At 63.9% G+C, this 14,220-nt stretch overlaps 2 protein-coding genes across 2 annotated transcripts; one reads left to right on the forward strand and one right to left on the reverse strand.

Moving 5' to 3' along the window:
- On the forward strand, nucleotides 1–3,646 carry SDCBP2 (syndecan binding protein 2). The gene is made up of 9 exons (XM_075022612.1): nucleotides 1–19; nucleotides 586–674; nucleotides 796–871; nucleotides 1,112–1,215; nucleotides 1,408–1,569; nucleotides 1,910–2,085; nucleotides 2,151–2,322; nucleotides 2,460–2,551; nucleotides 2,659–3,646. The coding sequence occupies exons 2-9, from the start codon at nucleotides 621–623 to the stop codon at nucleotides 2,711–2,713; spliced, it is 891 nt and encodes a 296-aa protein (XP_074878713.1). The 5' UTR covers nucleotides 1–19; nucleotides 586–620; the 3' UTR covers nucleotides 2,714–3,646.
- A 1,209-nt stretch (nucleotides 3,647–4,855) lies between these two features.
- Nucleotides 4,856–11,247, reverse strand: SNPH (syntaphilin). Its single transcript, XM_075022611.1, is given in 5 exon segments — nucleotides 4,856–5,987; nucleotides 6,711–6,860; nucleotides 8,379–8,579; nucleotides 9,351–9,428; nucleotides 11,198–11,247. Coding segments are annotated over 5 exon segments (1,611 nt in total).
- Between the last annotated feature and the right edge of the window lie 2,973 nt (nucleotides 11,248–14,220).

Below are 14,220 nucleotides of genomic sequence, written 5' to 3' on the forward strand. Positions count from 1 at the left end.
AGCCGGGACCTGTTGGCAGGTGAGTCCAGGGGTGCCAGGGTTGGGCTTTGTGGGAGGGGGGTCCTCATCCATCTGGAGATGGTGCTGCGGTCCCTGGACTGCGTTTGGGATCCTGCCCAGTTCCCGCAGGGCTTGGAGTTGGGTCTGGATTTGGCCCCTACGCCCCGAGTTTTGGACTGGACGATGCGTTTTGGGACACACGACGGCGTGGGGTAGGGCTGGGTGGCACAGCCTTGCCGTGGGCACAGCGTGAGGTGTGCTGGGGGGGGGGCAGAGGGGACTGATGAGGAGCGGTCGGAGGGGCTGTTCCCATGGGATATCCCACTCCTGTCTCCGGGTGATGCTGGAAGGGCCCCACTGGGCAGGCGAACGTGGGGAGTGGGACCCACTATGAGCCGAGCGATGCCTGGGGTGCCCGTGTCCCACCTGCCGGGAACTGGTGGAGGCGGTGACCCCAGTGACACGGCCCTGAGTCACACCGGAGGCCCCGGGTGACAGCCCGTCTCCGGCACACGGAGCCGGGCATGTGATCCGGGAGGGATGCTTGGGGAGAGGTACCCCATCCCCAAACCACCCCGTCCCCAGGTGCGGCAGCGGTGGCAGCAGCGGCAGCAGCAGCGATGGCAACGCTCTACCCCTCCCTGGAGGACATGAAGGGCCACCAGATCTTGCAGGTCAGCGCGGCGGCATTACGGGGGGCTTGAGCAGACCCCGATGGGTCCCTGCGGGGTCCCATCCTCGGAGGGTCCCCAGGGCTGGGGGGCACAGCCTTGAGCAAGCTCCATCTCTTGGCAGGCACAGGCAGCTGCCGGGGTAAGGACGCCCGCCACGACGGTGCTCACGGAGAAGCCGAAGCTCGTCTTGGACGCCGGTAATGCGGGTTGCGATCGGCTCTCCCTGTCAAGAGGCTGTCTGGGGGGGGAGAGCGATGCTCGCCATGCAGGGGAGCTCAGCTGAGACCCGCCGCAGCTCGGTGCATGGGTAGGGGATGGGATTTGGGAGTTTCTTTCTGCTGGCCCATGGTCCCAGGGGGCAATCCTGGGGGGGGTGGTGGCAATGGCCATGGGTTGGGGACCCCACGAGCTGAGGCTGCTCTCGGTGTGTCCCGCAGCGCCACCCATGCTGTACCCAAACCTGGCTGAGCTGGAAAACTACATGGGGCTCGCTCTTTCCAGTGAAGAGATCCAGAAGAATCTGCTCCCAGAAAGCAGCACTGTAGGTGTCTGGGCTGGTGACTCTCGCCTGTCCTGCACAGGACTCCCCCTGTGCCACAGCATCGCTGCTGGGAGGGGGGGGCTCTCTGGGGACGCATCCTGACCAGAGAAGGGATGCAGCATCCCCCTGCGGGGTGATGTGCGCAGGGCCCTGTGCCTCCATCGGCTCCGCTGACCCCCGGCTCCATCGCAGGCGCTGACCCCCGCCGGGCCCCCCCCAGGCCAGCTGGTTGCTCCCCTGACCGGGAACAACGCGGGGCTGCGCCGGGCAGAGATCAAGCCGGGCGTGCGGGAGATTCACCTGTGCAAGGACGAGCGGGGCAAGACGGGGCTGCAGCTGAAAAACGTCGACCAGGTGAGGGGGCTGGGCTGGCGTGGCACGGCATGGCACGGCACGGCACGGTGTGGTGCACCATGGCATGGCACAGCATGGTGTGGTTCACCATACCATGGTATGGGGGAGCATAGCGTGATGTTGCACGGCAAGGCAGGGCACAAGCATGATGGTACAGTGCAGCGTGACGTGGCGCGCTACATCACGGCATGGCAATGCGTGGCATTAAATGGCGTAGCATGGCACGGCACAGTGCGGCACAGCATGGTGCATTATGGCACAGTGTGGCATGGTACAGCGTGGTACATGGCATGGCACGGCTGCCCAGTCCCTGTGCCATCGCTCCCCCCCGTGTCCCCAGGGCATCTTTGTGCAGCTGGTGAAGGTCAACTCGCCGGCAGCGCTGGTGGGGCTGCGCTTCGGTGACCAGATCCTGCAGATCGATGGCAAGAACTGCACGGGCTGGAGCAGCGACAAAGCGCAGCGGGCGCTGAAGAAGGCGTCCCCAGAGAAAATCGTCATGGTGGTGCGGGACAGGTAAGCGGGCGGGCGGGCAGGCGATGCCGCCGGCAGTGCCGGTGCTGACCGCGCTCTCCCCGCAGACCTTTCCAGCGCACCGTCACCGTGCACAAGGACAGCAACGGCCACATCGGCATCGTGGTCAAGAAGGGGAAAATCGTGTCGCTGGCCAAGGACAGCTCTGCCGCCCGCAACGGCCTCCTCACCCACCACTGCATCTGCGAGGTGAACGGCCAGAACGTCATCGGCATGAAGGTAGGGGCTGCGCGCAACCGGAGGTGCCGAACGCGCCCAGGGGTGCCCGGGATCCGGCCAGGGGAGCCGTAAGGAGCTGCCACGCCACGGCGGGCAGAGCCGGGCATCCCACGGGACCCACCCGCTCTCTCCCGCAGGATAAGCAGCTGACGGAGGTGCTGGCGGGGGCCGGGAACGTGGTCACGCTGACCATCATCCCCACCGTGATCTACGAGCACATGGTCAAACGGTGAGACCGTGGGGCTGCGGTGCCCACCCCCACCCTGCCATGGCCCCACGGGACCCTCCGAGGGGCCCCCCAGACTCCCCCGGCTGAGCGCCCGTCCCTGTGCCTAGGCTCTCGGCGGGGCTGGTGAAGTCAGCCATGGACCACTCCGTCCCCGACCTCTGATGCGATCGCTGCCGTCCCAAGAGGGCTGACGCTGGAAGCTTGGAGGGGCTGCGAAGGTACCCCCCGCAGCATCCCCAAAAGAAGCTGGCTTAGCACAAAAACCCTCATCCCTACAGAGGCTGGTGGCCGCCGGGTGGCACGGGGGAACTGCCAGCCCGCGATGTCCTCTCCTCCCTTTCATCGGAAGGGATGGGGCGCGTGCCTCCCACCGTCCTGGGGTCCCCGTGTCCCCCCGTGTCCCTGCCTGGGCCAGCCCCCCTCGGGGCAGACGCCAAAGGCTGGCTCCAGCCAAAGCAGACACAGACCCAGCGACGTTTATTACATCCACCACAGACAGCGAGTACAGGACAGGGGAAACAAGAAAAGGGGGGTTACAGCTTTTTCAGTTCTGTATTTAAAAAATATATTGTATAGATTTGTCTTTCAAATATAATCGTTACATTTATTTCTTGGCAAAGCTTTGGATAGTCTAACAGACGTGTACACAGATCCACAAATACATTGCACAAGAGGCGTATATCCTAGCTCCGCTTACATCGGCCGCCCCGGCTGTCTTGCCACCGTTTCTCCCCCAATACTTCACCCGGCACCCGGTGCTGTGCCAGGGGCTGCCGCCGCCTCCGCCGCCCCCGGCGCGGGCAGAGCCGGTGCCCCACGTCCTCCCAGCCACCGGACGGGGGATGCGGGGAAGCGCGGGGCATGTGGGGCGCGGTGTGAGCCCCTACGGGGACCGTTGGATGCTGGCGTGTGGAGCATCGCTGGCTCCCAGGGCACCCGGCCGGTGGCACCCATGGGTGGTGGAGCGGGGTGGGATGGGGAAACACGGTTAATTCAAGTCACGAAGAAGCCACAGACATTCGTGGGGGCGGGAGCGCCGCGCGCCCGGGGGAGCCCCAAGTCTCGCGTCTCGCCAGCCCCCGCTGAGCAATCCTTGCTGTCTTTGCTTTTCAAAAAAAAAAAAAAAAAGGCATTTTTTTTTTTTCTTCTTCTTCTTCTTTTCCGGAGGCCAGCAGCAAAGCAGGGATTTGGCTGGGGGGCCAGGGCAGGCAAAGATGCTCGGCTCTGCCTGCACAGCCCTGCCTGCACCCCCTCGCTGCCTCCCAGGAAAGGCATCCCCGAGCTCCGGCACAGGGTGGGATCACCAGCATCGCCAGCATCACCTCTGCCAAAACCACGAGAGCCCCCGGTCCCGCTCCGTGGCGGCCAGAGCCAGGGCTGGGGGTTTCCCCCCTCCAGCTCACCGCCACTTTGGTCCCCCCAACAACCGGGCTTCAGTCTGTACCAAAAAAAAAAGTGAATATAGTGCAAAGCAAAGGGAGGGAGGGACCGAAGCTTCCCCCGGGGCTGCTCGGCCTCGCTCGGCAGCGCGGGAGCCGCAGTCCGGTTCCATCCCAGTGCGGGGAGGCATCTCCCAAGCAATGGGCGGCTTGAAGAGAGCCCGGCCAGGGGACCGTCCCGCCGGAGGGAGGAGGACGGACACCGAAGCGGGTCAGCAGGCCAGGGCGAAGGTGCCCCACAGGCTCCCACTGCCTCCTGAACCAGTCCAGAACTGGTCCCTGTGTCCGGGCGGGTTCCTGCCATCCTCCTGCCCGCAGCCAGACTTTGCTGTTGCGGTGCAACCCGTACCCAGAGCATGAAATGCACCCGGGGTGGGGGTCCCCGCTGTGGCCCCCCCCGGCTCTCTCTGCTGTTGTGCGGCTCCTCGCCATTGCCCATCCGTGGCAGGGCTGGCTGCGGGACAGAGCAAGGACAACTGGAAAGCGAGTGCAATGAAGGGAGAGCCCACCCGGTGGGGTGCAGCCCCGTAAACCCCCCCCCCAGCAGCTGGAGGCACCACGGCGTCCATCGGGCAGGGGGCTGCAGCACGATGCCCGGTGCCGCATCCCACATCGCCGCTTGGCACCTCTCTTCCAGCAACGGTCCTTTCCCTCCTCCAGGACAAAGGAGCTGGGAGGGGGGGGCAGTACACCCCAATGCACCCACAGAACCCCCCCCCGGCCCTTTCCCACCCCCCCCAGGGCTGCATAACGAGCCAGAGCCAACGAAGGACCCCGGGAGAGCGGGGACATGGCGGGGGGGCTTTACAATCAGCGGTCGGGTCCGTGGGGGCAGGCGGGGGGTGTCGGGGTGCAGGGGGGGGTGTCAGGGCTGGGTGCTGCCCCCGGGGCTGGCGACGGGGCGACAGCCCATCCTGCGGATGGAGTGGAGGGCCACGGTGCAGCAGCCCCGCAGCAGCGAGCTGATGTTGTAGATGGGCTGACCCTGCCGGCGCTGCGAGCGGCACAGCCAGGCCACCGTGGGCACCGCCGGCACCACCACCGCCAACAGATCCACGATGAAATGGCGGCTCCAGTAGCTCTTGGAAGGGGCGGCCTCGCAGCCGGTCACCTCCGTCATCTCCTCCTCCGCCACGCAGGCGATGGCCACGGAGGGGCTGGCGCCGGGGGGCTGCCGCACCGCCGGGTTGCAGGGGGTACCCCCCTCGGCCCCGGCACCCGCCGTGGCGGCGGCGGGCTCGCCTGCCGGCAGGTCCGTGGTCCCGGCGGGGTTGGAGAGCTCGGGGCCGGGCATCACGTCTTCCATTTCGGAGACCCAGGCCGAGGTGGGGCTGCCTAAGCTGCAAGCCTGGGACTTCATCACCTTCTCCAGGATGGTGTCCAGGTCGGGCTGGCAGGGCACGAAGTCCGTCTGGATGGCCCGCTCCTGCATGCAGCTGGCCTGCACCCCAGCCTCCACGCCGCCCCGCAGCCCCAGCAGCTTCTCGTAGGTGGAACTGGGGGGCAGGCGGCCGCCGGGCTCGCCCCCCACCTCCAGCGGGTCCGTGTGGCCGGGAGCATCCTCCGCCCCGGCGAAGCCGCTGTCGGCCCCCTCGTCCAGCGAGATGGTCTGCGAGCCCCCCACGTTGCGGTCCCCGGCCCCCTGGTCGCTCAGCTTGGTGTAGGTGGAGCTGCGGGTGAGGGATCGGGCCGGGGACCCCCCGGCCGACTCGCCGGCCCCCTCCTCCTTCAGCGCCCCGTTCTGCGCCACCTCCATGCTATGCAGCAGTGTCTCCAGCTTCTTGTTCTGGATGTTGATGTCCACGAAATACTTCTGGAGCCCCTTGTCCTTCTCCAGCAGGTTGTTCTTCACCGTGTCGATGACCTGCTTCAGCTGCTTGATCTCCTTGCGGGCTTCCTTCAGCGCCAGCTGGGCCTCCACGCGATGGCACTCCTCCTCGATCCAGTCCTCCTGCATCCGCGACAGCTGCGTCTTCAGGTCCTCGATCTCGGCATCCCTGCGAGAGACGGGGAGGGCATCGCCACGGCGCTGAGGGGGCTGCGGGGCCAGCCCCATCCTCATGTGCCTGGCACGGAGTTGGAGCCAGATCACCCAGTAACACTCACGGCTGCGACCCAGGGATGGATTCGGTGGCTCAGGGACCCTTGGGAGTGATGCTTGGGGACCCTTGGGAGTGATGCTCGGGGACCCTCGGGCATGATGCTCGGGGACCCTCGGGAGCGATGCTCTCCCGGAGGAGGATGCAGAGCCCAGGGCTCCTGAGGGCTGCGTGGGGACGGGCAGGTGCCCCGGGTGGGTGCGTGGCAGCTGGCACGCCGGCGAGGACGTGCCTAAGCCCCAGAGGAGCAGATGGGGATTAGCCACCCTCTGACGCTGAAATTCAGAAAAAGCGTGGCAGAGGCTTAAACCGGGGGCGCAGGGGAGAGCGCAGCCACCGCAGGTGGGATGTACGGGCTCTGCGGTCCCCGAATAAGCGGCTCCCTGGCTGAACGGGCAGCAATGCCAGATGCCCACATGCCTGCAATGCCGCTGCAAAGCTGTGAACCCTGTGCCTGGGCATGAGCCCAAGGACAAGATGCAGGGCTGGGAACCGAGAGACCCCAGAAGGACCAGTCCCAGACAGGACCTGCCGCTGCGGGTGGCGACGGCTGGTGCCGGGACCCTTCCCAGCAACTCCCGTGCCGGGGGGGGGGTCTGTGCCCGCTTCTCCCATGCTCACCTGTCCTGCAGCCGCTCCTGCGTGTCCTTCAGGCGAGCTTTCAGGTGCCTGATGCAGACCTCCTTCTGCTGCAGGGGCGTCAGGTACTGTTCCGGCGTCGGCGGCTTTATCCCATGGTTGTCGCTGCAGAGGTTGTACTTGGCCGAGCGCCTGCGGGGACACAGACGTCACCCACCTGCCGGGCACGGGCTCAGTGGAGGGGCCCCAAGGGAGATGCTTGCTCTCGGGGTGCAGGGGGGTGCACCCCTGTCACGCATCCCAAAGGAGCCCTGCGGGCGGGAGAGGCAGGGTGGGTGTCTTGGGGTGCTGTGCCAATGGCGGGAGGGTGGGCACAGCTCCCGACCCCGCTGGTGCTGAGCCCTCTGCAGAGCTGTGGGATTCGCCGGGGCGGCGGGTGCATGAGCAGAGCCAGGAGCAGGTGGGTGCCGAGGTCTCCGTGTGCCCAGAGCGAGCTTTCCAGGGAATGACAGATGCAGATGGAGACCCCAGGGTGGGATCAGCCCCAGAAGAGATGGAGACGGAAGATGGGTAATGGGAGGGTTTGGGATGGAGCAGGTCTTGGAGCTGGCAGCTGTCCTGCCCGTGGACAGCAAGCCAGGGCGTCCGGCATTTGCTCCGGGCTGGGCCAGCAGCATGTCCGGACCCTCCTCACGCCGCCACCAGCACAGATGAGGTGATGTCTCTGGCCCAAAGCCCAGGGCAGCGTGGAGAGCAGGGGCTGGCCAGGGACAGGGCTGCATGTCTGGGCTGGGAGGCACGCAGCACGAGACGCTCCTGCATTGCAGCAGGGTGGCCCCAAACCCCCCATCCATCGCAGCGGGGTGGCGGGTACTCTCTGTGCATGGCAGCAGGGCAGCCCAAAATCCCCATGCATGGCAGCAGGCAGCCCAGCAGCCTTCGGCCAGAGACATAAGCATCGCGTTAGGAGCAGCCAGGCAGGACCGTGGCCTTGCAACGCCCCGTTGCAGCAGGACGGCCACCGCTCCCTGCTACGGCGTGCACGGGCTCTGATCACCAGGTTACCCTCAAGCCCCTCCGGTCCTCCCAGATTTGAAGCCACCTCTGGGAGATGGAAGGCGGTTGGGGACCGGTGGGAGCAGCCCAGCCTGGGGATGAGCCTCGCTCCCTGGAGCAGCGCAACCAGCAGCCCAAAACGCTGGCACAGGCTGCTGTGCCTGCAGGGCTGGGGTCGGTGCCCATCCCGCAGGCTGCCGCCAGCTCTCGCCGGACCTTCGTCGGGCAGCACGAGGGGATGGAAACAAAGCTCTTGTCCGCCATGCCTTCGGTCCTGAAGGACCCAGGGTGCTCCTCGGGGTGCAGGAGCGGCGGGAAGGACGCGTGCAGCGTGCAAGCCACAGCCATGGCAGGACGGAGGGAAGGGGATGGGGTGCCGGGCTGGCAGGCGGTGGGGGGGGGACAGTGAGGGAGAAGACACAACAACGGCGGCGGAGAGGTTTGGAGGAGGATGGTGGGGGGATCTTTGCGAGAAAACGCCAGCGGCTCCACTGGCTCCGGCTTCGCCAGCTGTCCAGCACACACAGCCTCGCTCCACCGGCCCCTGCGCTCCTGTCCCCGCCGGGCACCGGCACCAGCAACACGGGTGCTGCTCCCTTCTGCCCGGGGGGGGGTCACCCGGCAGCCGCCCTGGGGCCACGGGTGATGGGTTACCTTGGGGTGGGGCTGCTGTCGCTGCCCTTGCAGGAGCCAGAATTGCTGCTGCTGCTCAGCGAGGAGGTGCCGTAGGTGTCCCTCCCGGGGGGCGAGGGGCGCCTGGAGGCAGGGAGAAGAGGCTGTGTCTCAGGCCGAGTGGCTGAGGGCGCTGAAGACTTAAAGAAGGAGGCAAAGCCACTCCGTCCATAAACCCCGCGACTGCCAACCACCACACCGAGAACACACAAGACAAAAGGACAAAACAAACAGCAGGGATCAAAATGGCACGGACACGGCGACGGGCACAAAGGCAGGGCTGGGGGGGGTGGTGGTGGGGCTGCCCACCCGCTCCCCCCACCCTCCCAGCATGGCATTCCCTGGATGGCGGCATGGCATCCCTGCACCCCGAGGACCAGGAGCCCCTTGGGACCCCTCGGGGACTGTGGCTCTGGCAGAACTCGAGCCACTCCGCTGCCTTTTCTCTCTGCCCATGCTGCTGGTGGCAGCTGGTACCTAAATAATGGCAGCCCAGGTCATGGAGACATTTGGAAGGGAATAAATGCTTTTTTTCTCTCTTTTTTCCCTCTTGCTCTTTATCACTGCAGCTCGAGGAGAGGCTTTTCAAGGGCTAACACATCTCTCAGTTTCACCACCCCAACCCCAGTGCCCCTGTGCCACTGGCTGGCACTGGGGCCCTCCGCCACTGCCTGCCTTTGCCTGGATGGACAGAGGGGTCGGTCCCGGCTGTGGCAGAGACGGACAGAGAGGGACAGGGGGGTGCAGCACTCGGGGGGGCTGCATGCACGGACGGGAAAGTGCTGTGCGGCGGGCGGCAACATGCAACCCCCGAAAGCCGGGCTGGGGGTTCGTGCTGCAAAGTGGCAGCTCGTGGTGTAGGTGGGGATCGTTCCCTCCCTGCTGCCAGCCAGGAGAAGTGCTGGGCGGCCGCCGGTGCCGGGTCCCAGGGGCCAGAGGCCGAAGCATATTCACCTGCGCGATCCGGTGGACGAGCGTCTGCTCCCCGGCAGAGACATTGCTGCAGTGCCGCGGGTCCTGGGCGCCGGGGAACTGCGGGTTAAACGCAAGAGAGAGGAGGTGAAGGCAGAGAAATGGCCCCAGTGGGATGGGAACGATGCAAAGTGCCAGCACAGGGGTGAGCCCCTGCACCGGGGCACCAGTTTAGTCCCCAGGGCCACCTGTACAGGGACAGATGTGGACCGCATCCCCTGCACATCCGGGCTGTGCTCCTTGCCTGCTTCCCACAGCCCAGGAACGCCGGGATGCTGCATGCCCAGGGTCCCATCCAGGCGGGGCACGCTGCGGGAGCAGGGCGAGGGCTTTCTTAATTTATAAGGCAAACCAGAAGTATAGCAAGTACCTGCCCGTGGTCTAAAGCCCCTTTCCCACCAGTCTCCAGACACGGGACAAGATTTCCCCTGACCCCAGGTCCCCGTCCCTGCCGGGGAAGGGAGGTTTGCTCCAGGGACACAGGGTGCCTGCGGTGGTGGCATTACTCGGGGCAGAGATGGGACACGGGCTCTGACACCCAGCCCTGGACCTTGCTGAGTTTCTGCCCAGGCAGGCAGCTGTCCCCACAGCAGGCTGGGTGCCTGCTTTTTCTTAATTAAGTCAGAATCGCCCGTTCACCAGTGAAATCAGGTAAGGAAGCACAGATCCCTGCATGATGCGGCAGCAACAGCTAATCCCTTGAGAAACACAGAGCCCATTTTCCTGTAAATAAATAGGCCAGATCCAGAGGCTCGTAGCAATCATTGGGAGCTGCTCAAGGAGGCAGCACCTCGGGCACACGCAGGGATGTGAACTGCTGCAGCAGAGCAGAGATACGGAAAGCATCCACTCAGCATGTCCATCCCACCGAGCATCCCGTGGGACTGCTGCGATGCCCCACCATGCTCACGGGCTGCCAGGGGCACCATGTGGGCCCCCCCGCTATCCCCAAGCCCATTCACAATGCGGGTATTTGTCCCAGATTTTGGCAGTTCCAGCCCAGAGCAACGCAAGTGATGGGATCGGCCAGCTGATAATCGATGAGTGACTGCAAATGCCAAGTGCTGCTCGGCCACGGTCCAGGGGAGCGCGAGGAGCGGGACGAGCCAGGGAGGCAGGGGAGGAGGAGGGAGCATGGCCAGCTCACCCCGATGCAGCCTTTTGCATTTGCCACCCCAGGGCTGTTTCTTTCCAGGCTACCTCTTGCCTAATACTCAAAGCCCACAACAGCCAGCCCAGGCTTCTCCTCTGCCCAGGATACGCCGCTCCCTGATCCCCAAACCAGGGCACCAAAGAGCCCAGAGCTGTGGAGGGAGGGGTGCCAGCACCCCCAGGACACGGTGACCAGGATTTGGGGGTCCTACTGCTTCCCTCTGGGATGGACACACTGGGAAGGACCTGGGCAAGGGGAGGCAACGCTCTGCCCTGCCAGATAACTGCTCCCGAGTCAACAGCGTGTGCGGCTGGGCGGCTGCGGGCTTTGCTAATGCAGCAGCGTGAATCAGCATCCAGCGGGAGAGCCGAGCGTGGCCCAGGCGCCGGCGTGAGCATCCTCCGGCAGCACCATGCGGGGATGCGGCACAGCCCAGGCGCCGGCTGCAGGGCCCCGCAGAGCTGGGCAGCGGGGTCGGCCCCGTCCCTCCCTTTCCATGCTGCAGGGTGACCCCCCCCAGCAGCTCTCCAGCACAGCTTTTGGGGAGATTTGCGGCCTCGGGGGCTAACTCCTCGCCCTCTCGCAGCCCCAAGCTCCGTGTCCTGGCCAGACACAGCCCAGCAGTACCCGGCATCGCCGCCACCGCCTCCAGCTCTTCCCCGTTGACAGCAGTTACCCGCACGCCAAATCTCTCTGCTCAGGGCTCCTTCTTCACTCCATTAACATGCAGCACCAGGCAAGTGCCAGCACCGCAGATGGCACGCCTGTGTCCAGCACACGGGCTGGTACCGCTCCTGCCAGCACCCCACGCTGCACCCCAGGCTCCTGCCCCAGCACCCACAGCCCAGAACAGCTCTGTGGGGAAGCCTGGATTCAGTCTCACGCCTGGTGAGCTCAGTTCCTTCTCCTCCTCCTCCCACTGCTGCAGACTCACCCGGCACCCACGCCGAGGCTCAGTGCCTCTCGCGCTGCCGGCAGGTTTAGGGGGTGAGAAACTCAGAGCAGCCCCGAGCTGCTGCTGCAGGGAGCCTGGCCGAGGTCTGCCAGCGGGCACCGAAATCCCATGGAGGGGGGAGCACCATCCTGCGCCCTCCCCAGCTCCCCATCTCATGAACATGATGGGCTGCGCATCCTCTCCCGGCCGGGTACCAGCTCTGCCTTGCCAAGCTGCCCCAGGGCAGCTTTGAACCAGCAGGCTTGAATTTAATCACTGGTAATAAATTGTCAGTGTCTGTATTCCCACAGAATCAACAGGCCATTTCAGTCTCCCCAAAAGCCTCACCGTGCCAACAGGCTGCCAAGGACAGGCAGGTTGGGCAGACTTAGCACCAAAGCTGAAAACACGCTTTCTCACCTGGTACGTGGCTACTTTGCCTCTAAAGGCAGAGGGAATTACTTGTCTGCACTCAGAATTACCACTATGGCATGGAGCAGGATGAGCAGCTCTAGTGCAAAGAGAGCCTTGCCATGAAAGCGTGAGAAAATCCAAGATTATCTTATCACATTTGAAATGCAAGAAAGGGAGAAGCAGTGAAGACCTCCGCTTTTCCAGTGATTTGCAGAGGGGTCCATTCCCGCAGAGGGGCTGCCCCTGCCCTCCGGTGGGACCCACGTCAGCCGGGACCCCACCTCCCCGCAACGCCTGGCACTTCTGAGGGCTCCGTCTCATTGATTAGGCATTGGGAAAAACACACTGAGAGGAAATTAAAAGTATTCAAAGATAAATAACTGTGTCCCTGAGCGCGCTGCACGCTCTCCAGCAAGGAAGATGATGGCAGCCACGAGGGCCAGGAAACACAGGGGAGTAACCAAGAGAAGGTCACTAAAATCTAAAATCCATCTAATAGATGGGGCTTGTGGCATGAGTCAGAACAAAGCTGCAAGTGCAAGCAGAAAAGAAGAAATCCCATAAAAACATGGGGATGGGAAGCAACCCAAGCCAAGGCAGAGGGCGGGCAGTCTCGTCTCTCCATGTCAGAAGCATCAGGGATGGGGCCAGCAGAGCTGCCCATGGCCAGCCCTGCGTGGGGAAGGCAGCTCCCACTCTGCACAGGGACAAAACCCCAAAACCAAATATCGGGAGCCTCGGCAGTGGGAGAGGAAATTTGCGGGGCCGGAGGACAACATGCCACTGCCAGCGACTCTGGGTCTGCAAATCCCAAGTCATGCAAAGGGTGGATGAGATAAAGCCAGGTCTCACGTGCCAGCTGAGATGTCCAGCTGAGAGTCAGCATGGGGAACAGATTTCCTCCACCTTATTTTCGTCTTTGCAGAATGATGAACATGGGGAATGTCTTGCAGGACACAGAATAAATGTGGTAAAACCCTTTGCTTGTGGGTTGATCCTCACAGAGCTGGCAAAAACAGCTTGTGCCCCAGAAGAGAGAATGTGTCCGCAGCACAGGCCCCAGAGAGACCCCAAGCAGTAATAACCTGGCATCAGAAACGGGCGCTGAGCCCAGCCACACAAACTGCAAATGCTTATCCCCGCAGCCAAAAAGTTCATCTCCGCACCATTACCCTGCTGGGACACGCAGTCCCAGCTCCGTAGCGCAGCCCGGGCTTGCAATTACACAGAGATTTTAACAACCACCGCCAGCACACGGACACCAGGGTGAGGTTAGGGCGATTTGGGGAGGGCTGGCTTGTCCCCGTGCCGCGGGCACTGGCAGGACCCTGCTCAGCACAGCACCTCTGCGGCCGCTCTTGTTCCTTGGGGATGCTGGTACGGGCCAGGGTCTGACGGTCCAACTTACACCAGATCCAGAGCTCATGCTGCAAACCACTTATTTTGTGTTTCAGCATCTTGCAAACCACCCCAAAACACAGCTCAGGGGATGGGCAGGATGAACACTGCCCTTTGCAATGTCTAACGCTCTCTCCTAGAGCCACCGACAGCAAAACTCCCTGCCAATTGCCCGGCTCATAATGGAACAGAAAGGCATCTCTTTTAAAAACAACAGCACAAAATAGTGCTTATTCTGTGCAACAGAATTAGCCTGGGGAATTCACGCTAAATAAAAGCAATGGTCCTTGATAAGGAAACAGCTGGAGTTACAGCACGAAAAGCTGACACCACACGCGGGGTGGGATGGAGGACAGCCGGGCACAAGAGCCTCTCGCCCCCAGGAGTGGGTGACCCCCTTCACCGGCACATTGTGCCGTAACCGCGCTGAGCACTTTCTGTGCCTGCTGCGGTCAGCAGTGCTCAGCCCCAGGCAGGGCTCAGCCCCAGGCAGGATTCAAGCAGCCGCTGATCCCCGCTGCACTGGTAATGGTGTCTGGCACCCCCAGGCATGGCACGTGCCCCGGTCCCTGCCAGCACAGGTTGCTCAGCTGGTTCCCCACCTCTCATGTCCCCCGGGGCCAAGAGCCCCCCACGCTGCCACTGTCCTGGGGTGGGTGACACAACGGGGCTCCAGGTACTCCTGAGCCGCATCCTTCAGTGGGTTCCCAGCTCCCGCTGGCCGCAGAGGGGATCTGGGGCACTGCTGACCCGCAGACCGCACCGCGATGGCGATGCAAAGCCAGACGGGTGGCAGAGCGGTGACAGGGTGCCAGCAGAGCACCCTGAGGCTCAGCCCGGCATCTCAGGGGTGGATTTCCCCAAGAACTGTGGCTCAGCCATCATTTGGGGATTGCCACCCCGCAGAGATGCCTCTTTGGCACGAATGCCGCCTCTTCCCCACTCCATGCTGG

Source organism: Buteo buteo, chromosome 2, assembly GCF_964188355.1.
Source record: "Buteo buteo chromosome 2, bButBut1.hap1.1, whole genome shotgun sequence".
Taxonomy (NCBI): domain Eukaryota; kingdom Metazoa; phylum Chordata; class Aves; order Accipitriformes; family Accipitridae; genus Buteo; species Buteo buteo.

What these genes read in the sequence shown, in the direction of transcription:
- SDCBP2 (XM_075022612.1), top strand. Translation starts at nt 621, where the DNA reads ATGGCAACGCTCTACCCCTCCCTGGAGGACATGAAGGGCCACCAGATC. An exon ending in AGGGCCACCAGATCTTGCAG is followed by an intron (nt 675 to 795) that starts GTCAGCGCGGCG and finishes ATCTCTTGGCAG; the next exon opens with GCACAGGCAGCTGCCGGGGT. An exon ending in AGCTGAAAAACGTCGACCAG is followed by an intron (nt 1,570 to 1,909) that starts GTGAGGGGGCTG and finishes CCGTGTCCCCAG; the next exon opens with GGCATCTTTGTGCAGCTGGT.